Source organism: Chaetodon auriga, chromosome 3 (assembly GCF_051107435.1).
Source record: "Chaetodon auriga isolate fChaAug3 chromosome 3, fChaAug3.hap1, whole genome shotgun sequence".
In the NCBI taxonomy this organism is placed as follows: domain Eukaryota; kingdom Metazoa; phylum Chordata; class Actinopteri; order Chaetodontiformes; family Chaetodontidae; genus Chaetodon; species Chaetodon auriga.
In genome coordinates this window covers 13,505,729-13,531,291 of record NC_135076.1, presented here as the reverse complement: position 1 = coordinate 13,531,291, position 25,563 = coordinate 13,505,729, and the positions used below count along the sequence as shown (strand labels likewise).

Genomic DNA, 25,563 nt, shown 5'->3' with positions numbered 1-25,563 from the left:
TCTCAACATGTGAGGTGAGTGAGTCGTCCTGAAAGCTGCTTCAGATTTGATGCAGAGGAGGAGGAAGACGCTAAAGTGAACGGCTGTGAATGCCATCAGTGAGGTAACAGTGATACAGCAGCATGACAGCACACTCATGTATCATCCTTTCACTGTTTAAAATCATGAAATCATACATACTCCACAGTACTCCCTGAACCATGTCAGCAGCCTCTCTGCTGATCTGATTCTGGTCTTGTATTTCCTAGAAAAAGCTGCTCCTGCTGCTGAAAAAATAAAGCTCATCACTTCCTGTGCAGCAGGAAAAGGCCAGAGCAAATGGAAAAGATGTGTGGAATAGATGGGATCACTTAACATGATTAAGAATAGGACTGTCACATTAACCAGCTTTGTTCAGCATATGTGTTGACAGCATAGTGGGCTCTAAAGGTGTTTGTGGCACCTGATATTTCATATTTTTGTTATAAATGAATTTATTTAGCTGATTAATGATTTGGAAAATCTTTGTAAATGGTGAGAAATGGCCAAATGTAACCTGTTAAAACAGCATTTCCTGCAGTCCAAAGCCTAAAGGCTTAATCTACAGTGATATATAAGCAGCATATTGAAGAGGCTGGAACCAGCGCCTGCTTGAGTTTATACTTTAGATCAATAATCTGCAGACACAAACTCAGTGCAGGAACATTATAGAAAAGAAGCACAATACAGTCAATAATGAACACTGCAGCCTGATGATCACTGTGGGAACATGCTGTGTACAGGCCTGTGATCACACTGACAGACTCCATGAACAGCTTACTAAGTCAGTGTTAAAGAAAACAGCCTCATCTTATAAATGCGTATACTTAGTTATAATGATAGTATTAAATATAAGATTTAAATACAGCAAAGTCATTAGTGCGCACCATAACCCTGCGCATGAATATTAGAGGAGTGCTGAGGTTCAGTTTTAGTGTAAATATTTACCGTCCTGTTTAGATAAACTCGTATTTGTGATGGATGAGATCGTTAATGTTGAATTTGGAGGTAAACTGAGAGAAAGTGCTGCCTCCTCCTCCTCCTCCTCCTCCTGCTGCTGCTGCTGCTCCTGCCCTGGCTTTATTTGCTCCATATGGTGTTTGACATGGTACCCAGGAAAAAAAAAAAAAAAAAAAAAAAAAACTAGTGTGGGCGGAGGAAAAGCCTAGTATTTTGTCCGTCCTGAAATTTGATTCAGAAGTTCAGGATCCTGGAAGACAAAAAGCAAACGGAGGGGGAGGGAAGAAAGGCAGAGAAGGACGGAGGGTTTTTTTTCTGCCAGAAGAGTAAACTCATCAAATAGTCTGCAACCTCCGACTAAAGTAAGTCCATTTCCAGCCTCCGAGGCGTCTTTCTAACTGAATAAAGCGCTTAAACATGCATTTCATGCAGCTAAATTAATTCACATTTGTCTCTGAAATCAGTCGGTTAACTGCTGTAATTGCTGCTGAATGGCCACTGAATATAAGGTTTCAGCATGACTCGCGTGTCCTTTACGCACAGATTTAATGCGGGCTCGAGCGCATTTTGGCCTCAATTATTTATCTCCAAATCAGGCATTTCCTGACCTGCAGCCCTCATACTGAACCAGACACAGAGGAGACTTTGCTTGCTTTGTGGAAGATGAATTGTAATCAATGTTTGTTTGGGAGAGCGGGGGAAAGCTGTTTTTCAGCGGGGAGGAGAAGCACATTGCCCCCTACGCGCGTTTCCACATCCACGCAAACTCCGATAACCACCGAGACGCACCCCCCCTCACGTCGACCATAAAAGCCAGACGAGTCCTAATTGCGCTCTATACATGGTAAAGTCCTCATTTGTTTGGAGAACGATCCTCGCCGCAGATTTTGCGTGCCGTCTCTGCGCCACCGCTGGATGTGCGCCAAAAACATCCAGAAGAAAATGCCTCAGATTCAATCTGCAGATGTTAATGAAAGACTCCGAAATTCACGGTACGGTTCAAATAACGGCGGACCAGCAAAGGCGCGTTTCTGGTGTTAAATTACATTGTGCGTACGTATATTTTACGCGCTTTTATGGTGAGAAGTGACCGCAGCAGTGGTGGAAGAAGTATTCGGATCATTTGCTTGAGTAAAAGTAGCAACACCACGCTATAAAATACCTCCTTACAAGTGAAAGTCCTGCTTTAGCAGTACTCAGATGGAAAGTATTTGTAGGAAAATGTACTTTAGACATTTAAAGTGAAAGTACTCATTAGGCAGGATGCCCCCTCAGTGTTATGTTGTATTATTTGATCATTTTTACTTTCATGCTGTGTTTGGTTGAGGTGAACCTGATTTTATCTGTTTCATGTACTGGTGGACAGTTAATGCCTCATATTTCATAAACGTGCCACGTTTTTTGTAATATAGTAATGTAATCTGAAAAGTAGTTAAAAATATATTTAGTACAGCTGAAATAGGTATAAAATAGCATAAAATGGACATACTGAAGTAATACAAGTACATGTACTAGTTTAGCTTGACTAAAGGGTCCCTTCAGCGCTCAGCTGTACTTGATTACAGCTCATCGATAGATAGATAGATAGATAGATAGATAGATAGATAGATAGATAGATAGATACTTTATTCATCCCCAAGGGAAATTTGAAAAAAAAAAAAAAAAAAAAAAGTAAAAGTACTTACTTTCCACTACTGGTAACCACATGATTTAATCCTTAGTTAATCTGATGACGTGAGAAATCACACTAATATTTCTCTTGTACATTCACTTTTACTGCATTTGCTCTATTGGTGATGTAATCCTGCCAAGTGTTATTTCTGATTATCCTGCTTTATACAATACAGCAGAGTTCAGGACCCCCAAATGGTCCCAAGATAAATCTGAGGGGTCACCAGATGATTTAGAAAAAATCTATCACAAAATAAGTGAAATACTGGATATTTTCCCTTCATGGTTCAGCAAAACCTTAAAATAAGTCAAATACAACAATCAGCAAGTCTCCACTCTCAATTGTGCACATGGAACATGCAATTGGAGCCAGGACACGCTTATTTTAGCTTAGCTTAGCTTAGCTTAGCTTAGTTCAGGTTAGTGTAGCATAAAGGCTGGAAACAGCTCTCCTTTCTCCATCCAAACATGTCAGCCCTACCAGCACCTCCAATTCACTTATCAACACATCCTATCTCACCTGTTCAATCCATAAGAAACTAAATAAATAAATAAAAGCTTAAAATGATTTTATAAGCTTTGGATTTTACCCTGTTTATGCATCTTTCTGCTATAGCTTCACATTTAATGGGCATATGTGAGAGAAGTATCATCAATCTTTTCATTTAACTCTGAGCTAAAAAGTGAAGAAAAAAGGAACTCAAAACAGGTTTCTATGCTCTAAATGTAAGTCATTTACCCATAGCTGATAGCTGTTTTGATTCCAGAAGAAGAATAGAGGAAAATACTAGTGTCCTGGCTGCAAGATCACTTGTTTAACTGTACATTTACAGTATTGGATGCAGAAAAAATAGATAAGTTAAAAAAAATAAAGCTGTAGTCCGGGTAAATCAGTCCTATCTCCTGTCATCAAATGTTCAAAGTGATCCAAATCACACCGGATTCTATTTTTTCAGGTGTTGATTTTGTGAGAAAAGGTCTCAAGAAAACAAAAAACTTCAATGATAACAATTCAAACCTGCACAGGCTGTGTTACCTTACAGAGGAAGATAAACTCTGACTTCCTGTCAGTGATGATTATTGTACAACCACAGACATAAACTCATATCAACACTGATTTCCTTTAGTCCCAAAAAAGCCCATTTCCTTACCAGGCTGACATCAGTGCACATAAAGTGCCTGCAAAGTTTTGCTTTTAAGGCTTTACTCTCGCTTAATTTGGAGGATAAATGCTATCATTGTCCATAAAAAGTGGTAATGTGGTACTTCTTACACAGTCTAAACAGCTTGAGACAAGGTACAAACGGCCTTACGGGTAGAAGAAAAGAGGAATAAAGGGGATAAAAGAGACAGAGAGGACAAGAAAAAATCAAATGTACCATTCACAACTTTTCTTAGACTTGTCTGACTCCAACTTCTATGGACTTCCATTGTTGATCAATGATTTTTTGGAAGGAACTTTTCATTTTGGTTCAAAACTGGTTTCCAGAACTTTTTCAGTGGCCTTAAATATTCTGTCAGAGTTTATGATCATGTGGCCTCTTTCTGCACACCAGTGCCACAACATGCTTGAAAGAGACTCAGAAATAAACCGTATTTCATAAGAAGTAAAGATAAAACTCTGGGTTTTACAGTGCAGTTGATAGTCATTTGGCTTCTCTGACACTTGGAGAATGAAGGTGGTTTTACTGCCCTGCATGTCCCTGGTTTGGTGTTTTTAACTGGTTTCTGGTCTTCTGCCTGCTCCTCTCAGGCTGTGTGACTATGAGCACCCCGGGGCTTCAGGCCACTAACCGGCAGAATGCAAAGGAGCTCGACAGCATGAAGGAGTCCATCAGCGACATCATCAACCAGCTCCAGGACATCGACCCGACCAGGCTCTCCTTCTCCCCCTTCCTGGACCTTGACACTCAAATCTCCTTGGCACCGGTTTCAGACAGTCCCGAGTCCTCGGTGGAGGAGCTGCACTCGTCCTCCCACTCCGTCTCCGGCTCCCAGCACTCCCTTGAACCGCCACCAGCAACCAATCAGCCAAGGAGTGAGTTATTACTGCTGCTTTTTAGTGTCTGACAGAGCTGTAGGATTTGAGGGGAGGCCAGAGCAAATTAGCAAAGGCTAAAGTCAAGTTGGAGTCCAGACTGGATCCTTAGAGACTTAAGACAGAGTCAGGGCTGATTAAAGCGGAGGAACAGTTGTACATGTCTTTCCAATTTTGAAAATAATGCTAAAGGAGCTGTTTAAGGTTGAGCAGATGTGTGGATCTACCTACAGGAGCTCTGGACTAAATCAACGTCCATGTCATGCGTACAAGTTTAAGGGGCTTTAAATCATTTATACAGGTTGTTTGTAGTGCTGGGGAGGACATGACAAAGCAGTATGAGCTGGAGAAGAAATATGTTTTCGACTTGTACTTTGTTTTAATCAGTCATAAGCGAGTCAACATCCAATACAGTTCCACTCAGGTGCATTGTTAGATTCAGAAACAGGCCGGTTTAATTGACTCCCTGAAGAGTAAAGGCTGTTTTCTTATGAGATTTAGCTGAGATTGAAGACTTTAAGTCCATTCCATGTTTCATTGCTCATTACATTAATTTAAGAACTACACTTTTTAGTCAGATGTCCAGTTGTAATTGTGTTGTCTTATTACGTCCATGCGGGCACTAGCATATGCATGACCAAGTTACTTAGAACAGTGTTATTTATTTAAATGACATGAGACATTGAGAAGTTTAAGACAGATTTAAGAGCATAAGCTTCAGCTAAAAAATCATTTGGATTTAGTTTAATGTATGTTGATTCAACAGCCTGCAGCAATGATGAAAACACCTGTGGGAAAGTTGAGAGAACACCTGTGGACGTCTACAATTTAGCTTGTATGTAGATGTAGCCTCTTTCTGAACATTGCCGCAAGTTCCACCAGATGCTTGATAGAAGTGAATAATTGATTTTATGCATTTAAAAGTAAAAATTAAACACTGCTTTATTTTCTTAACAAGAGACCTAGAGCTGCATTACCAACTGGCAAAAAGCCAGTTTTTTTTCATAATTTGAATAAATTTCATCAAGGTTCAGTCTCAGCCTAGATCGCTCTTGACTCATGACCGTATCCTGTGGTCCTGTATTGTGGAGGGTCTGTTTTCAAGATTATAGTTATTTCAGTTTATGTTCTAGTCTCATGGGGGTTATTCCTAAATTACTTTGTGTTTAATCAAATTATCACAATCATAAAGTAACTGACATAAAGGAAACTTGTCGTTGTGTTGCAATAATATAGGTTAGGGTTAGGGTTGGTTTGGTCTGGTTTCTGGGTCTCCGTGTACACTGTAACTGTGGGCACTTGAAGGTGACTGCATGCAAACACAATGCACAGAAGGTGGAAGGTGGCCCTGTGGCCTCCTAATAGGTTAATCCAGCCATCTGCCCGCCCCTCTAAATTGTTACTTGAGATCCAGGCAAAGCAGAGGCCTGGACAGGACGAGCAGTAAGAGAATGATTGATTGGTGTGAGACAGCAGCTGATTGCCTTCAGTATGCGGTTTTGAATTCTGTGTTAAAATGTGCTCTGGTTTGAACAGGCTCTGCTCCCTGCCACCAGCAGCCCAGAGACGACCTCCCAGAGGAGCCACGGGTAGATCAGACAGAGGAGGGGGAGCTGGATCAGACTCTTTCCAGTCCGATCATCACTGCGCGCAATTTGGACGCCGCCACGGAAAACTGCATCAGCTGTCCAACCCCAGCCTCTCAGGGAGACATTCCCAACGGCACAGACACGCCGAGATGGAGTCCAGAATCCACCAATCTGGACTGCACTGTGGATGAGGGCCGACCTCTGATAGGCCCGCCGCCAGAGAGCGTGGAGCTGACTGTGTGGAGGTCAGAGGGGCGGGGAGAGACTTGTCAGGTGGCAGAAGAGGCATCAGATCGGGGACAGTGCTGCTGCCGCTGCTGCCAGTGTAAATGCTGTCAGAGCGGCCGAGTTCCCGCTTTCTTCTCAGTCCTGGCTTCTCTTCTGTGTGCGGCCGGGATCCTATATGCACTCTATTTCTATGTCCCCATCAAACCCCCCGACTGCCCCGACGCAGCCAGCCGCATCGTTTTCACCCTCTGCTGCTGTGTGGTAGCAGCCGTCCCCATCCTGCTCGGTACGCTTCAAACACCTGCACTCTGACGTTCAAAAACAGCCGCAAATGAAAGATAAAGATTAAGAGAGGATTTGGTTTGTCTGGCCGCCTCGTCTCGGAATGTTCACTGTCCTTTAATTTCATGTGCTTTCAACCTCAGTGCAGCAGACGTCTCCCCGGGTCTCTGGAGAAAAGCATAATTTCCTCCTCCTGCACATAGCTTTAAATGGAAACTACAATAAGAGATTGGCTGTGTCTGTCGTCTCCCAGGCTGTGGCCTAATTGTTTCAGAATATTTTAATCAGTTACCAACCTGGGTGACCTGAACTGCGGGCAACATCCAAACCAAAACCTGTCCAGACCAGTTCCCTTGCACCTTCTTGTCAAGCATGTAGGCCATTCTGCTGGCTGTTGCTGTACTCAAATGAAGATATTATAAAAACAAAATATGCTGTCAGACAAGATCAAGTGCAGTGAGGAGTTGCTTAAAGTTGAGAGCTGTTTGTGGAAAGATGGCCAAGATTCAAGATGCTAACTGACTTATTGCTCTTTCATCCCTTGCAGCGATGCTCATGAGTGCAGCGTGCCAGTTCTGCACAGCCTCCTTCAGTCTGCAGGAGTCGTTTCCCAGAGGACGGGCCGTTCAGCAGCTGTTTGTCACGGCGTCCTTGGAGCAGTTGCTCCTCTACATCCTCAACCTCGTTGTTATGGCCGCTTTACTGCCTCAAGACCAGCTGAAGTTGGTGCCGATACTGGTTGCCATGTTCATCATAGGAAGGTGAGGCTCAAATGTTTGAGGTTCAAAAGCACCAAACAAACTGATCCAGGACTTAAGTTTTCTTTAATGTTTTATTCTGGTTTCAAAATTCCCCTTCGTACTTTAATACATAAGTGTTAGACACAGATCACATCGATTCACAGTAAAGAAAACTGATATGTGGAGACAAAATGCGGAGCAGCACATGTTCAGTATTAATATGAAGAATAAAATAATACAGAAAAGAGTCTAAAACATGCAAGCAACTCTTAGACAAAGCTGAGCTAAATGCTAACAACAGTATGCTAACATGCTGATGTTTAACAGGTGGTATTTACCATGGTCACCATATTAGTTTAGTGTGTTAGCATGCTAACATTTGTTAATTAGACACAAAGTACAGCTGAGGCTGACATTGTTTTTTTTGCCCGTAAACCAGAGAGGAGAAAAATCAGAGGATCATCCTGAGGCGGACACGAACGTGTGAACCGAATTTTAATGGCAGTGCGTCGAATGGTTGTTGAAGCATTTCAGTCAGACCAAAGTGGTGACAGACCGACACTGCCGTCCCTGGAAGCACGCAGCTAGCATGGCTAAAAACAAACACAACCACTGTCATTAACAAAGCCAGAGAGAAGCTTTGGCAGCACGTCGCAGAGCAGCAGGGAGTTCAGACTGTGACACAAGTCAACCAGCGTCACTGAACTCTGTTTGCTCACTTTGTTGCACTTGAGTGCTCTTTGTATCGTAAGTGCTAAAAATGAACATACAAGATGTAAGACATGCAAAATCAAACATCTCTGGAATATGAAATGCTTTCACAGGGAGAAGATAATTAGCATGTTCTAGAAAATATATCAGCTTGACTGTGACACAACGACCTCCACAGGCTGAAAATCTCATTTAAATACCTTCAGATTGGCCTGGTTCTAATCATATTTACAACAGCTACGTTTTTTGCTTCATCCGAACTGAACAAAAACTGTAGTGCAAAAACAACAATTCACCATTTTACATGGGGACTGTAATTAGATCCTGGGCCATGTCTTGTCTGGGAGCTGCTCCCTAGGTGACCAGTAAAGACTCCAGGAAGTTGCTGGTCCCAGTCGGTTGTGCCTTTTAGTCCTCTACATTTATCTGACAGCTATACTTACTAGTTACCTTTCTGATTTACACAAAAAACACAATGAGCTCATAAATATGATGAATTTAAAAGATTAAACCAGTGGTTCCCAACCTTTTGGCTTATGGATTTGAGTTGTTTGCAGTTTCACCTCAGAATAAATTTCCCTCTAAACTTCTCAGATCTTCATTTGTAAAATTATTCAAGCCTCAAAGATGTAAATTTATCCAATATTTCACAAAAAGAAAGATTTGAGTAAAGCCCAGACAATGAAAACAGTTGTGTGTCACATGATTTCATTTTTTTCCTGAGCCTTTCCAGGATGCTCCTTTCATACCCAATCATGATACTATCACCTGTTACCAATCAACCTGTTTTACCTGTGGAATGTTCTAAACAGGTGTTTTTGGAGCATTCCACAACTTTCCCAGTCTTTAGTTGCTCCTGTCCCAATGTGTTGGAAACATGTTGCTGCATCAAATTCAGAATAAGCAGATATTTACACAAATCAGTGAATAAACCATTTACTGAATATTTCTTTCTGCCCTGGTTTTACTGGTGCTTCACTGTCAGGGAGGTTTTGAGCATTTATCAGTGAAGTTTGGAGTTCATCTGATTTCCTGTTTGTGTGTCGTTGTTGTTTTTTTTCATCCTCTGCAGGCTTATTTATTGGGTCAGCCTGAACGTGTGCAGCTCCTGGCGAGGCTTCGGCTCCGGCCTGACTGTGTTCCCGCTCCTCGCCATGGTGGCTCTCAATCTGTTCCTCATGTACACCCTGAATCTCAAAGAGCCAATTTTTGGCTCTCAGGACGTCCTCTATAATCAGGTCACCCCCTCTTCCTGGTCAGGGGAGACATCACAGAGCCCAAGTGGCAAACCAGACATCCTACCCACAGACATCCTGGATGCTCAGTGAGGAGGCGAGCTGTGCTTTCTTCTTTCAGAGGAGGAGATCTTTCCAAAAATAGGTCATTCCTGTGGTCTGCAGTTCAGCACAGCAACACGCTGCAACTATAACCTCCAAGTCTGTGACGGCTTAACTTGTATTTTTGCTCCTCCTATACAGGACTTTTTTTTTATGTGGATTCATGCTTATTATCTGAAATGCCAGAGCTCTTTCCCTGCTAGTGGTGAAGGAAGCCTTTGAACAATGCTGTAGTCTTCAAACATTTGTCCCTTTAAGCTATTTCAGTGCCTATATTTAATGTTTTGAACTCTAAGTACTTAAAAGCTCTGCTATATATGTGGCTGAATTTGGTTTGACCTTGAAAACCATGAGCAAAGCAACTTCAGTTGTAAGACTTTATTATTATTATTTCAACTGTCCCAAAAAGTTTGTACATGATGAAGACAGAATAAAAGCCATTTGTAAAAGCATCTCTTCATCTTTTCCAGCCAGTTTTCAGTTCCTTCCCCGACGCTGACCAGTTGTTGCATTTGCTTTGACTGTGCAGCTATTCCTGGAGAAACTGCAGTGTGCGTTTTCGGCGCTGGGACTGTCATTATGTGATAATATGCTCTCCATGTTTCTCTGGTTGCTCTCCATCTCCACCCTGCTGGCATCCTCGCTGCTGCTGATGGTGCTCGCTCGGTTTGTGGCGCAAAATGAGGCCAAAACAAAAACAGGATGCTAAAGATGGCTTTTGACCACTCAGTCAGTCAGGAGATTAAAGAGCTATCCAAATTACTTTAATTAAAGGCAATTCATTGGACTCAAGGTATTTATCATGTCAGAATAAACATTTTTAAGCCTCAGATGCTTAAGATTTACTTGGGTTTAAGGGTTTAATTCCTTCACACAGTCGGTCCCTGAAGAAAGTCCATGACTGACACGTTTTGTCTCTGATGAACTCAATGCTGACAGTGTGCAAGAGTTCAGCCTTGTCTGTCTTTATATGTGGTCAGGTAACAAGTGCAGTGTCATCATATTTGACATTTTGTGCACCAGAGTTTAAAACTAGCTACCTGGGGATCATAAGACAATCTCATAAGGCCTCCCTTCATGGTTACAATTTACTGTTAAATCTTACCCACAAATTCATGTAATTAAATTTTCTCCATTTTTATTTTTTCTCTGTCTTTCTCTAAGGGGTATTTCTCTTTGTTTTAATAATTTCCTAATTTTCTAGATTGCAAAATCTGGGTATGAATAGTGTTTTGAGAGGTTTTGTTTTTTCAAATTTAACAAGAAAGCTGTGCCTAAATGCGCAGCTTGTTACAGTGACATAAATACTCAGCTAGCAGCATTCAAATCAAATTCATATGTTCAGAGGTGCAAACGGCAGAGAAAACAGCATCAAAATGTAACAGTGCAAAAAATACATGGAGACAGTCCATGAAGAGGACAGTTCTAGGACTAAGCTGTGTTTTGATACAGCCGTCTTCGCACCAACATGTATCTTAATCTTAAAGGTTGACCTGTGCTGCATTTAAAGAGAGGTGGCTGCGTCCTGTCTCATCTTCAAGGAAAAGCCGGCCTTTCTTCAGACATGCATTACACGCAGGAGAGCACTTTGACAGGTATGATGGAGAAGAGTGAGCCAAGCTGCTGCTGTACAGGTCATATTTAAAAAAAAAAAAAGAAAAAAAAAAAAAAAGAAAAAAAAAAAGGTCCAATTAGTAGATGTTCCGGAGTATTTGATCCTATTTGAGGTTTATTTTTCAACCGAGTGTTCAACCAGACCAGTGGCCCACAGCTAATTTGAGCTCGAGACTGCTGCTATAGACTAAATGATTCATCAAAAAATAATTGTCTGGTTAATTGATAGTCCATGAACTGCAGTGCCAGGCTGCTCTGCTCCAAGCCTGTGATGTTGTTTTGCCACAAAGTCACGAGCTTTAGGACTTATGCTTTTCAATCTACGGAAAGACATTCATCAGCAGTAGAACTGCAGTCTGCTGCCATCAGCCAGGGAGCAGCTCCACTTGTTCAGTGCCTTGCTCAAGAGCTCCAATGGTGTTTGCTGCTATGTGTTCACATGCTGGGGAAAGACAAAAACCAGACAAAGAAACATGACTGCAGCCTAACAAATTCAGTTTAACTTTCAGTCACTTACTGGAAATCAAATGCACAACTTAATAGCACCACAAAATACAACCACAGTCATTACAGGTAGATGGTTTTATTTTCACATTGAGGGTCTATAAATCATACAAGCTCTAACTGACATGAGGTGTATTTTGGCAATGATATGTATCATTGAATAAATGTGTTTGTTATGACAACGCACAGCATGAATGCAGCTCAACCTGTACAACCAGGCTGCTGCTCCAGTCTGATGAGACAGACAAACTCAAGTTCGGGCCTCTGAAGTGAACGCACAGAATCATGACTTGTGTGTTCTGCTCCAGACATGCTCTCCAAAGCTGTGATCATGCAGAGGATGAAGATTTCACACAGATTGCTCTGCGAGGGAATAAAACATCTGAAAAATATATGATGTGTTTTCATGCTGGAGTTTTATGGATGTGAGTGTTATTCCTGTGTTTTTTTTTAAGTTAGTCAATTATATGCTCAAATATTGTGTTTTGGGTGGAACCCATGAAGATGGGGTTGATAAGGGCTTTAAAATATATTACCACATAAAAGAGGCCGTTTTATCTTTAAAGTCATAAATCCTGATCTCCAGCTGCCAATAGTTCCACCACTTTCTGCTTCTGCGTCTCTGCACAGACACATATCAACATGAGCTCCATGAAAATAGCGCCTGGCTGTGTGCACCGCTCACTTCAGTTTTACAGTCAGCATAGAGAAGTTTTTAAACATCTATCTGTGGAAAAAAAAAAAAAAAAAAAAAAAAAAAAAAACAGAACTCCACTCCTCACCCCACTGGGGGGAGCTAAACAGCTATAATAATGACTATAACATACAATGTATCGAGACAACTACATACAATATATCGAGACAACTTACAATATACCATAAGATAAATATTATACACAGTACTAGTTATCAGTGTATGTCAGTGGCAACATGTCCTCAGTGTTTACCCCCACATGTGCATGCATGATCTTGTGAAGACATTTTTTTAAAAGCATTTAAACCTGCACAGAACCTTTACATGAAGTATAATTTAACATTTAAATTAATTTGTAAGTGTCCAAAAGTGGCCACTACATTAAGAACATTTTACAGACCTGTTTTTGTTTGCTAGTCAAAGTTTCTTAGGGGGGTTGGGGTCACTGTATATCCAAATGTGACTACTTTAAAATGACACAAAAATGCAGGATTCAGGACTGTATTCCTGGTTGTGTGGAAAGGCTTAGAAACCCCTTTAGATGTTAATGTTGGGGGGTCAGATTTGGAAATGGTTCACTGAATAAATCAGATAAATGTGAAAAAAAACAATGCGATTAGTGCATTGGGGGGATTTGAACTTTGACCTCAGTATTTCTCAAACGGGCCCTGCTTACATGCAGTTTTACTTTGTCTGAACAATCTTTTTATTGTGTGGATTACCTCACATTCAATAACCTAGATATGTGTCCCAGTAACCCTCCTTACTCTGATTTACCCAGGTCTTGCGGAAATTTTACGTGAAATGCCACAAATATGACCTCTATATTACCCGATTTAACCTTATAATCCAGTAAAACCTCTACATTGTGAGCAAAGAAACAACACTTTGACCTTCTTTAACTCATATAAACTGGTTGTCAACTTTACAGCAGCGCCCTCTGCAGCACGAGCTAACACAGGCACGGGAAGCAGTCTGACGTAACCAGAATCTCAAAGATGGCGGCGTTGGTTGGTAAGTGATGTTTTGACTAAAATGATACACGTTTAAAACACATCGCTGTGTTTTCACACCTACGTTTATCACCGTATTTACAGAATTTAGCACATGAACGTGCACTACCGTGTGGTTTGACTGCGTTGGTCTTCGGATATCTAACTTTTAGTGAATGCGCACACTGACCTTGCTGTGTCTGCGTTAGCATAGAGGCTAACCGGGTTAGCTAAGTAACGCTTATGTGAGCTTCAGCCGCAATCCCAGTAGCAGTCAAAGCGCAAGCTAACAACAGCTAATATGCATAACGACATATTATGTCATCTTCAAACTATCCAAGCAGTTTGTTGTTTTAGTGAGTTGTTTAAATCCGCAGTTTGTGTTGAAGTTACTACTACAACAGACATCTTCTTTTTTCCCCATTGCGTGTGACCCGTCATCGATAAGAATATCAAACCAAACCCCCATTGAAAATCCTGTCATTTTTGGGTTGTCACCTGCATTTGCAAACACTGTGTCGTGTAAAGTATCATTTAAGGGTTTTCCAAATTGCTACGGGCCATTCTTTAATTCGGCATGCATTAAATGCACCAAGCGGCACTTACTTAAAATAAAGTCGACACATCATTTGTCTGTACTGTTCAGGACAACGTAGATGGAGGCGCCTTGCGTGGCATTCAGTTGTAAATATTTAGATTAAGATGAGAGCAGAACAATTTGCTCTAAATGAGGCTACAATATCCAGACTTTGGGTTTGACATGAAGTCGAATTTCTGAGTACATCACAAAGTTATCTATGCTGCCTGTTAGCAAAATGCCTTACGATTTTTATCACCCCGCGGTCAGTGATTGGACAATACAGCTGTTGAAACATGTGAAATACACACAATATATCACTACTATCACAACATTTCTCAAGTTTTTTTAAATGCTTGTTTTTTGCAGCGCCTCGCCTGTCCGTTTTTGGCTGCTTTTCAACAAGGTAAAACCCTCTAATCGTCTCATGTTTCCAAAGTTACTGCAGCTCTGCTGAGCTGGTCTGACAGCTGCTTCAGTATTATACTCTTGAGAGATGTAGAGATGTAGAGTTGGTCTTTAGTACCCACATAAACACATTTGTTACTCGGCTATTGTAAAAGTCAAGCTAACTGAAATAAACTTCAGTAGGCAGTAAATGCAGGGTGAAATATCCATGATAACTTCCAACCTACATAGTTTTTATTTAGTCAACTTTGGTCAATTTCTCTGTTACTTTTGAGGTCAGATTAAGCCACATTGAAGAGAATAGTGAGATGAAACAATCCTCACTCAAAAGCAAGTGCTCAAACATTTACAGTGCTCGACAGGCTGTGCCATCTTGCTTTTGGCAGCAGCAGCAGCAGCTCTCAGCCTGTATGCTATTCAGAGGCACCGTCAAGTTAATCCTTTAAAGCGTCATCAAGTTTAGGAAGCTCAGACAAAATCATCATATCCCACAATAAAATCTGCCCATCTGTCCATCGCACACAATGTCTTGAAATGATTAAACTTCACGCTGTAATATTACAGCATTGCCCTCTTGTGGAGTCAACAGTTTTAACATACGCATATGTTATGATTAAAATATTCATACACAGACATTTTTTGTTGTCACTGCTGTTTCTCCCTCTGACCTGCTCTCCATCCACCAGGTCCATTTCAGTGTTTGCTGTTCAACAGAAGAGTCTGCACAGCAGCGCAAAAAGCGAGAATACCACCACGACGTGAGTTTACCAAAAATCCTCTGGTGTAAATGAAGAACAGACACTCAGTAAACACTCTGCACATGTTAAAGATCCCCTCCATCCTTCTGCTGCAGTGTGCTTCCAGTCAGAGAGAAGAGCACGGCAGTGGCAGCAGCCAAACCAGCATCTGTAGCCACCAGCAAGGGGGAGTATGTCATTACTAAGCTGGATGACTTGGTTAACTGGGCACGCAGGGTGAGTCGAGGAGAGGATATTGGCTGTGTTAACACCCACATATGTGGACTGGATTGATCAAGGTCTGCAGTGTTTTCTCATTTATGTTATATCCTTGTTTGTCCAACTGAGAATGAGACTGTTTGATCTCAGGTCACGTAATTGGACATAAAGCCTCATGTCTAGAGATGTGTGACGTAACTTCAATTGCCACTGTTCCATCTTATTTACATGAAGGCTCATCTTTCTGAGCTTGCGATGTATCTGAACCTTCTAACGGCTCAGTTGGCTCTATTTTATTCACCAGAATTTATAGAAAAAAGATTTCTTATTTAAATGGATTGCTGGTGCAGTTTGGTATTCACACCAGCAATAAAGGCGATAATTACAAAGGCAAATATGAGTCATATTGAGTTGAATACCACTGAACAGCATGTGCCAGCTGTACCAGAGGTCTGACAGTTGCAGCTTTTCGCAGCAGTTTTTAAGCCAGCGAGTTGTTGCCTGAATTTCTTTGGCTGCTGATGCAAACACAGCACAAGTAATATAGCAATGTGAAAAATCTTGGCAACATGCCTAATGCACTATCACTGACTGATAGGAGGTTATGTGGTATTTCCTGAACCACATTGCAAACCATGATGTTGCTGTCCTTAACAAACAGAACTTGACCCTCATGAGCTTGATTAAACTGTTATCTCCTGCTGGGTTGTGACCTTTTTAGAAGTTTTTTTGTCCATTTGTCCACAAATGTATTGCTGCATCTCTAGTCTACATGAACTCCGTGCTGGGCCTGAACAATGCCTTGAAGAAAGTGTTTGTGTGTCTGCTCTGTTGGTGTTTTCTTGACTTCCTGCTGCTCTGCTGTGCCCTCAGAGCTCTCTGTGGCCCATGACCTTTGGCCTGGCGTGCTGCGCGGTGGAGATGATGCACATGGCGGCGCCTCGTTATGACATGGACCGCTTCGGAGTGGTGTTTAGAGCAAGTCCCCGACAGTCTGATGTCATGATAGTGGCAGGAACACTGACCAATAAGATGGCTCCAGCTCTGCGGAAGGTGAGGGAGGAGAAGGGTGGGATGTAACAGCAGCTGTGATACCATCAGCAGCTCACAGTTAAGAGTAATTCAACTAATGATGCTCTGAACAACACTCCAAACCACTGACTTGAGTTTGATTCAGGTTTGTGAAATGTATGATGCACTGCTCATAGACATTGTTGGATGCGAGTGCTCTCTGTCTCAGACTTCTCTCTCTGCAAGATGTGAGCGCTGAGAACAGTATAGCTGTTTAAATGCTGGCTGGATTATGATCAGCCTGTCGGTGGATTGGTAGACTGGCATGAAGCCTTCCTCCATCTGAAAGGACAGATTAACTCTTAGTCAGATATTATATAAGAGTGACTGAACTGTCTTCTTCTCAACAGGTGTACGACCAGATGCCCGAGCCCAGATACGTCATTTCCATGGGAAGGTAAGCTAACCCCTGAGGAGATTTACATTATCAGCGTGTGTGTCCGTAAAGTGTCCACAACTGATCCGATACTAATATTTACTGTGCTTCTGAATGTTGAGCTTTAATGTGAGTTTGTTTATTCCTGCTTTTGTCCAATGTTCTTTCCACTCTATGGCGGCAAGCGTAATCTTCCTAGCCACAAATATTAACATGAAAATATCTCACACGGTCGCATTTGAAGGTCTCATCCAGTCATTGTGTTTTTTTATTGCGGTCATGCTGTGCTTCAAGTAGAATGTTTTTGCACTTTTATAGTTGTCTAATTTCTACTCTATGGGTTTGGGGTTTAGAGTCTAACCTTTACATTAAGTGTCTTATTTTATAAAAGTGTCCTGGTAATTTTCCTCTTCCAGCTGTGCTAATGGAGGAGGCTACTACCACTACTCCTACGCTGTCGTCAGAGGTTGTGACCGAATCGTCCCAGTGGACATTTATGTTCCAGGTAAACTTTACTTTACAGTGTATATGATACATGTGATATCTACAAATTCCATAAAAATGGCAATGAGAAATACTGTACATTAAATTTTGGTCAGTTTCGTACGAACACTTTGTGACCAAATGTATGTGGACACCCTTGGGGTTATTGGTCCTTTATTTCCCATCAGAGAAATCAAACAATGATATTTTAGACAAAAATGTGCTTCCAACATTGTGGCAACAGTTTGGGTAAGACTCTTTCGTGTTTCAACACGGCAATTATCCTGTGCATGAAGCCAAGTCCGTTCGTAGCTACCACTGGTTCCTTATTGGATGCTGATTGGTCCAAAACAACTGTGGTTTGGCCACAAACATGTAACTTGAAGCCTGGGAACATGGATTTCGCGTGGCCTGATCTCTTGATCTAACAAATCCAGCTGCCTCACAATTACAGTCCATAGTTATAGAAAAAGATGCTTAACAGTCCTATCAGAGTGTAACGTTGGGGTGTTCACATACTTTTGGCTATGTAATTCCAGTGCAAAAATTCACTTTAGTTGCGGTGCACAATTAATGATTACATGTAGGAATGAAGTAGTTGTACAATGAACAGTAGTAGTTTAGAACTTTCAGTACTATTCATTGTGTTATTCTTGGTAGTAGCTGTAACGTAGCAGTAGTAGATCTATGACTGAATACTTAAATTATTAACAAATACTGGTACTATTAGTAGTGCTGGTCGTACATGTTTTATTGTAATAAATAGTGAAAGTGCATTATGACTGTGTGGTGGTGTTGTCAGTGTCAGCAGCCTTCATACTGCATAATGTACGTAGTTAATTCCAGTCAGTATTTATCACTGTCTTGCAGACTGATAGGATCAGTGTGCGACATTAGCAGCCAAATATATAAATAAATTATCAGAGAATTAATGAACAGATGCTGTTCCTCAGTCAGACTGAGCCTGTGTGCTGCCAGAGTGCTGAATTGAAATCTTTACCAAACAATGTACAGTTTTGTTCAGTTATTTCTATCCTGTCCTCAGGTTGTCCTCCCACTGCAGAGGCTCTCCTCTACGGCACTTTACAGCTGCAGAAGAAAATCAAGCGTGAGAAGAAGATGAGGATCTGGTATCGGAAGTGAATGTGTTATATGTGTGTGTGTGATGTAAATGTTGTATTTCAGGCTTCATTTGGAGCACTGCTCCTCCTCCATGTAGAGCTGCAGGAACTCAGTAAAGTGCTTGTTGTAATTTACTCACAGTGCACTGCGGCTTGTTTTCAAGCAAACTCAGCAGCGCTCACTCAGTTCAGTTTTTCTGCTCCTTTAATTCAGTCATGATGTCTCGAGACTCTCTGTAATAGGAAACACACGTAAACTTGTTACCTACAAAGTTTGTGCTTGTGTTAGAGTTTAAACCACAGTTTTAAATGATGTCATCTTTACTCATGTAGCCATATGCATTATGTGTTACTCCTTTTCAGCATCAAACTCTCACCTGGTCTTGATCGTAAGATAAGAGCGTCATCCTATATTATCTTACTCTATAGTATTTTGAATAAACTGGGCTCACATGAAAATACATGATTTCAACCTGTGGTGTGTCATTCTTTCCAATGTGACCGCTGAAGCCAAATTTAAGCCACTAGGTGGCTCCTGTGATCACCTGCTCTGACCTTCACTGCTCAGTGTCCAGTGTGTCTGTGTGTTAGAGACAGAACGCATTTTTGTGGAGTGTTAATTGTTACTTAATAATGAATTATTGTGCGCAAAAACACTATGCAATCCCACTGAGTGAACAAGTCAAATGCGGATTGTTAGCAAAGCTGTGTGAAAATTGTTTTTTGTCCTCGAAACAAAAGCAGTATTTTGTATATTCAGCTTGAACTGTAAACCAGCTGCTCTGATTATGTATGCAGAGCGAGAGCGCAGCGCTGCTTTTCTGCATCCTCAGTGTGGAATAACAGAATCATGGGTACAGTCCTCTGTGCTGTTGAAGGGTTCTTGAGTGAGACACTTAAGTCCTTCTTGCCTATCATTTGCTGTGGATAGCTGTGTTTTTGTGCTGTGATGGCGGTGCAGTAGCTCAAAGACTCCAGTGAAACATTGTCATGTTAACAGTTCTTATGTATACTGGTTAAAGATTGATGCTTTAAGTTATGTTTTTAAACTGCATCTTTTACTCAGTTACTGGAGATGGAGAGCGGATTCCTTTACACATTAAAAAGGCAGCAGGATGAGGAGAATCATGCATACACTGTATTTACTGTAATTTGAAGAGGTTTCAGTGTCATTGAGTGATATTTTAGAGTTTAAAAAAAAGCTGATATTTAACATAGAAACACGACTTTTGAATAAAGATCTCAGCAAAATGTGTAAGTGCTCTCTGGTGACAAACTATATGATGGTGTCACATGTCACTCTATTTGACCTCAAACATGTCTTTGGCTTTTCTTCACTACAATTTCCTGTATTGATATATTCTGATAACTGATCAGCTAAGATAGTGGTACACCAGAAACACAAAAATCCAAACAGTATAGCCTCCGTTTTATGTTTTCCAGTATGTTTGTGATATGCTAAAACCATCTTTAGCAGCAATAAAGCACATTATCAACGTTATCACAACAAAACATATCAAAATATTGGTGCTCATATATCTCAAGAGATCTTATACCACAGACAATGTATTGCAATATCAGTAATGTGCCTGACCCCTACAGGTTACTGTGTACGTGGAACTACTGTCGAGTGTCAAGCTATTTTTATACATGTTGGTGGCTTACTGCTGTTTCATTATCAATTAATCAGGTGGTAATTTGTGTTTTAATCTATCAATTGTTCTGTTCTCAAACACCTGGAGGCATCTTCACATCCTCTATTTTATGTGACCGATGCTCAGATTAATCCTCAGAGAAGGAGAAAAATGGTGAATTATTTCAGTAACTTCTTGCCCTCTGAGCAGTAAAATCTGTTTTTGCCTCTTCATATTTCTCTGTATGAGAGTGTTGACTTGAAATATGAGTCATGTCCTCCTGATTCAGATCTGAGATCTGCCAGCTGCTGTAGTTTCCCACCTGACTGCAGCCTGGTGTTGCATCATCCATCCATCTAATGATTAATGTGTCCTCGCCAGGTGCTAACTTATTCCCACGTGTTCAGATAACATACATGGTTGTCTCTGACCATAAATGAAAACATACTGTTTCCTTTACTCTGTGTCCATCTCAGTGGACTGTTTAACTGCCAACGTATTGTTTTAATGAAGAGAGATGAATATTAAACACTGCATTATACACTACATGTATTATGCAATAATGCAAATTGTAATTAGTCTAATTCTCACTTTACTGGTGTATCCTACAATTAGTAAAATTAAAGACCTTTGTTGGTTAACCTGCTCAGATTTAGGACTTTTCAAACATGATTTCCCTTTAACATTCATGCCTGTTATTTATAAAAACTACTGTTTCCTCCTGACATACATGCTACTGAGCAATTTGCATTGATTTGGCCTTTTGTGGACAAATTCCCACAGAAATACAACCCTGATTCCAGAAAGGTTGGGATGCTGTGTAAAATATCAATTAAAACAAAACACACTGTTTTTATCTACGACTGCTTTACGAAGTGCTCCTGAGCCCATGTAGTAATATTTATACAGTCATGTGTTCACAAAGTGGTGAACCTCGCTCCATCCTCGCTTGTGAACGACTGAGCCTTTCCAGGATGCCCCTTTCATACCCAATCATGATACTATCACCTGTTACCAGTGAACCTGGAGTGGAGAAGAAGTCTGAATGTTAGACCACGCTCTGAATTCATGACAAACTTTTAAACAGGCAGTGAAACATCTAGTGCTTGATCTAAAACTGGGATATGAGTGCCAGGAAGGAAGCTCAGTGGGGTGTAAATGCATTTGTGGTGACTTCATGTGGTTTCAGTCTGCTGTTGTCTCACATATTTACTGCTGTGAAGAATAACATGTATCAGTGGACTGACGCAGCACAGTCTGCTGACAGAGAGACGCTGAAGACTGAAGATTCAACTTCAACCTCCAACCATTAAATAAACATATAATCAATATGAACACCTTGTAAAATGAGTTTGGACTTGGATTTGAATTTATTGAAATATGGCACACAATGAAAAAAAAAAAAAAAAAGCAGTGTCTTCGGACTTTACTCCTTGACGATGGTGGGAGTGATCATCTTTTTGAAGGAGTAGTATTTGCATTCGCTGGGTGGTTCAATGTCCATAGTGGTGGTGCTAATGTTCTCCTTCTTGAAGCCGGCTTGGAGCAGGTGAGGCACCTGGGTCTCCTAAAAATCATTAACAGACAGAGGTGGTCAGTGTGAGGCGGTTCAAGGCTTTATCGGCTCCCTTTAGCCTGTTTATCGTGAACCTTGACGTTATCGCAGGGACTACGTCAGGTTGCCCTCAGCTCACGGTGCTGTGCTACAGGGATAGTCAGCAGTATTCAGTAACTTGAGCGTTCTTATGCTAAATAAATTGCAAGATACTCTATTTGCTGAAAAACATAACACTTAAACCCTCACTGAAATCAAACTAATGGCAGTCTCAGGGTCAAGAGAAACCCATTTCCTTCATTTAAAATATGTAGTAGTGGTACATATTATCAGTTAGTTCTGAATGTAGTGTGAAATTGGGACACGTAAAATGTTCAGGACATTTTGCACCGTCGTGAACGCTACACCACCTCTCGTTTCCCCTGAAGCTCCCTCCACGCAGTGATCTTACTCTTCCAAATTTTCTTTTGCATAGGCAGAGGACGTGACTAAGACATACCTCGAACATCTTCTCAATGTCATTGTATTTGGTCTTGAGCAGCTCGCCCCAGGAGGTCAGGTTGCAGTAGGTGAGGACGCCGCCGGGCTTCAGCATCCTGTAAGCGTGACCCTGCACACAAAGACAAGCCATTTACAGTCAGGACACGACCTAAAGAACAAAGACAGGCTGCAGCATATGCACCAAATGAAGCACGATGTATGATTTCTGCCATTGTCTTTACACTAAGGTCATTACTACTGTTTACTATTAGTCAGTATCTTTAATCCACTGTTCATGGAAACTATTCCAAGTATTCAGAGATTATCCTCATGCAGAGTTTTAATCTTTTCTGGACATACTGGCTTACTTGCTGCAGTGTTGTGTGGATTGTAACTACCTACCTTAATGAAGTCAAACTGGTGAGTGTGCCATGTTTCCTCTGACAGTGGGTATGTGTCATACAGGATACCTGGGAGAGGTACACAGTGTTAGCAGTGTGCACAGTATTTAAATCATTCAGTTTTCTGCAGGTGTTTTTATCACTTCTTAAAGTTTTATCCATCGAGTCGTGAGATGGGACAAAGTCTCCTCTCTCTCTCCAAAGACCCTTGACTGGACAATGAAGCATGAATGACTTAAAGTGAGTGGCTAAACAGGGGTGCAGGGATGTTTTTTACCCTGATGTGATAACTGATACTCCACTCGACAGATTTTGATTAAAGGTAAAGAGTTAAACAGGTTACGTATTTGTACCAACTGTCTGCTCTGTTTTTCTCTAAAACATGTCAAACTGTAAACTCATCATCAAGCAAAACTGAACATCTCCATGTGACCAAAGTTCCCCCCATTTGATTTCTTACCATCAAAGTGGTTGTCTGGCAGGGTGGGAACAACGTTCTCCCAAAGGCCCTTCAGAGGGACGATCTGCAGCAACATGAACACCATCTTCACTCATCTGCATCCATAACAGTAAACTACACCTCCAGGTCCCAAGCAAGCTCATCTGTGATAAACCAATATTGGCTTACTGGTGCATCACTCGGTTCGACTGACCTTATGTGGCTGAGACTTGGCCCAGTTCTCCAGTCTGGCGAAGACGCCGTCATTGCACTCGATGATCCAGTGCTCCTCGATGGGGAGAGACTCGAGCTTAGTGGCGGCGATGGCCATGCCGAAACCAATCTCCAGAACCCGGCCACCTACCAGACAACACAAAGCAACAAAACATTTCCTTTCCAAAATATTTGGGTTTAGTGAAGCTGGCTGTTGAGGCTCAGCAACACAGTGACAACTAGCAAGACCATAGACTGTGTGTTGGGTGTGGAGGGAAAGTCAGCTGGTTGTAACATGTCGTGGACAGAAAGGCCAAAGGCTTTCAGTCTTTAAATAGATGAGAAGTAAAGGCTATTTGATGTTGCTTGACCCTTTCAGAATGATTTACTAGGCCTTTAATCAGCAGCTCAGAGTAATATTCACATTTTAATTTCATTCATTTTTGTATGCTCTACAAACATGAAGCTGAAATTCATTCAGATAAGGAACAACGAGTCTACAGAGACACTCAGGGGGAAAAAAACATATGACATTTCCCATGAGAAAAGGACATTTTTACATCGTCTTTGTGCAAAATAAAATGTTTGCATTCAAAATTGATGTGCATGTAATAGCAGGCAAAAACACAAAGAATCCATTTTTAAATCTCATTTAAAGTTAAAAAGGACAATTGTCCAAAACAACATGTTGTGGCTGTCCAGAATAATACATGCAAAAACAATGCAGACTAGTGGACAACATCAACACCATTGTAAGAAAATGCTCTTTCTCTGTCCAGAAACCCAAATGAAGCTGTTTCAAGTACAAGAGAATGTGCATCTGTGCAGTGTAGTGTAGACAGTTTCAGTGCGCATACTTGTCCCCTTCCCACATGTCTGCGAGGGTGTGTGGATCAGTCTATTTTCACATGAAGCTAAGAGCAGATGAGCTGTTTCCCCCTGCAGACTTCCTGGCCCGTCCCCATGAGTAGAGTAACAGCTGCTGTAGTATTCACAGAGCACTGAGCACCATGCTGCTCACGCTCTCACACGTGTCCTCCAGGTCATTTACCAAAAACAAAGGAAAAGGCTAAAATGTGTATAAAAACACATTATCTCACATATTGCTGGTTTTTTTTTAAGTAAATGTATATACACAAACATATATATATGTAATGCCCCCATCCCTTTTTAAACAATCTTTTCACACCTCACTCCATGTTTTAAGGCAAACTGTGCACTCACTTCAGTGCAGTGCTGATTGAATACAGCTGACTGGAGAAATGTATTTTTGTGTATTGATGTTATATTCACCTGACAGCAACTATAATTTAAATGATCTAGTAACCAGTAATAAAATTATTTACAATAGTTTATGAAACTCAGTGGCATTAAAAACTGCTGTTTGGGGGCAGTCAATAAGCGGCTCCCAGACTCCTTAGTCGGACACAACCATCAAAAGATTACCGTGTCCGATAATGGAACCTGAATTTGCTCCAACTGCCGCTTTTACCTTTTGAGGCTGCAACGGTGGACAGAGAGTGCATGTACGGGGTTTCCCAGCGCTCCATCACGGGCTTGCCCATGATCTCCAGGTGTGTGTCGCTTTCATTGTAGCCGGCAGAGGCGTCATGCCAGGAGGGTTTGCAGTCCTCTCCCTTTGAGAAAATGGGCTGGGCGGCGGAAGTCATGTTGTGTTGGTGTAGAGGAGGCGGTGGTTGTTGTTTGGTTCTGGTGAACGGTTTGGCAGTCTGTGTCTCCACACAGAAGAGGGTGAAAGACAGGAGCCGGCAGCTTTTATGGAGCTAAGAAGTGCTGACACCGCGGGAGTTTCACGACAGGTCAACCCCCATTCCCAGAGGAGGAACTGTGGTGTCCAAGATCCTCTACAGACAAGAGGAGTCACTCTGCGGCAAAACACTAGCTCACTTTCCTTGGATGGTGGGTGTGAAGAAATACGTGTCGTTTCTTTGAATGTGGATGTTGTAGTTCTTCCTTGCACAGTGTTCAGTGTAGTTTGTTAAACTTTCCCTCCCTCCTTCTCCAGTATGATCAGCAAAGCCTGAAGTGAAGCCCCTCTGAGATCACAAAATGCAGATATACTCTTTGTTTGTTCACACTTTCTATTGTTTACATTATTTATTATCTACAACTGCACAAATCTTTTTTGGAACTACTGTAAATACTTTTTTATATACTTAGTTATGTTGTATTTTTAATTATATCATTGTAATATTATATGATGTGTATTATATATTATAATCTACATTATATAACTATATATTTGGGGTCAATTTGGATCAATTCAAGTTTATAACCTGCATTTGCAATGTCCATAGCGCCTAACGTTTGGCTGTATGGAGTAATCACTGTGGGGCATGAGGACACCAGTGATTTCCTAGAGCACTGCTGTCATTGTGAGGTTGCCTGAAGCTCCAGGAAGTCACTGTCTGCATTCCATTGCCAACACTACCATACTATTTAACATGCTA

At 41.3% G+C, this 25,563-nt stretch overlaps 3 protein-coding genes across 3 annotated transcripts; 2 read left to right on the top strand and 1 right to left on the bottom strand.

Annotated features, from left to right (window-relative positions):
- The first annotated feature begins 1,193 nt into the window (after positions 1-1,193).
- On the top strand, positions 1,194-10,019 carry LOC143318496 (uncharacterized). Its single transcript, XM_076726884.1, has 5 exons — positions 1,194-1,340; positions 4,403-4,687; positions 6,224-6,790; positions 7,334-7,547; positions 9,310-10,019. The coding sequence occupies exons 2-5, from the start codon at positions 4,414-4,416 to the stop codon at positions 9,563-9,565; spliced, it is 1,311 nt and encodes a 436-aa protein (XP_076582999.1). The 5' UTR covers positions 1,194-1,340; positions 4,403-4,413; the 3' UTR covers positions 9,566-10,019.
- Positions 10,020-13,344: 3,325 nt separating this feature from the next.
- ndufs7 (NADH:ubiquinone oxidoreductase core subunit S7) lies at positions 13,345-18,836 on the top strand. Its single transcript, XM_076726957.1, has 8 exons — positions 13,345-13,400; positions 14,325-14,361; positions 15,050-15,121; positions 15,217-15,337; positions 16,193-16,372; positions 16,741-16,787; positions 17,183-17,271; positions 18,295-18,836. The coding sequence occupies exons 1-8, from the start codon at positions 13,385-13,387 to the stop codon at positions 18,390-18,392; spliced, it is 660 nt and encodes a 219-aa protein (XP_076583072.1). The 5' UTR covers positions 13,345-13,384; the 3' UTR covers positions 18,393-18,836.
- Positions 18,837-21,352: 2,516 nt separating this feature from the next.
- Positions 21,353-25,007, bottom strand: gamt (guanidinoacetate N-methyltransferase). Its single transcript, XM_076726816.1, has 6 exons — positions 24,585-25,007; positions 23,094-23,239; positions 22,901-22,964; positions 22,442-22,509; positions 22,059-22,169; positions 21,353-21,571 (listed from the first exon to the last, which is right to left on the bottom strand). Exons 1-6 carry the CDS (start codon positions 24,760-24,762, stop codon positions 21,431-21,433), a joined length of 708 nt encoding a protein of 235 aa, XP_076582931.1. The 5' UTR covers positions 24,763-25,007; the 3' UTR covers positions 21,353-21,430.
- Positions 25,008-25,563: the final 556 nt, after the last annotated feature.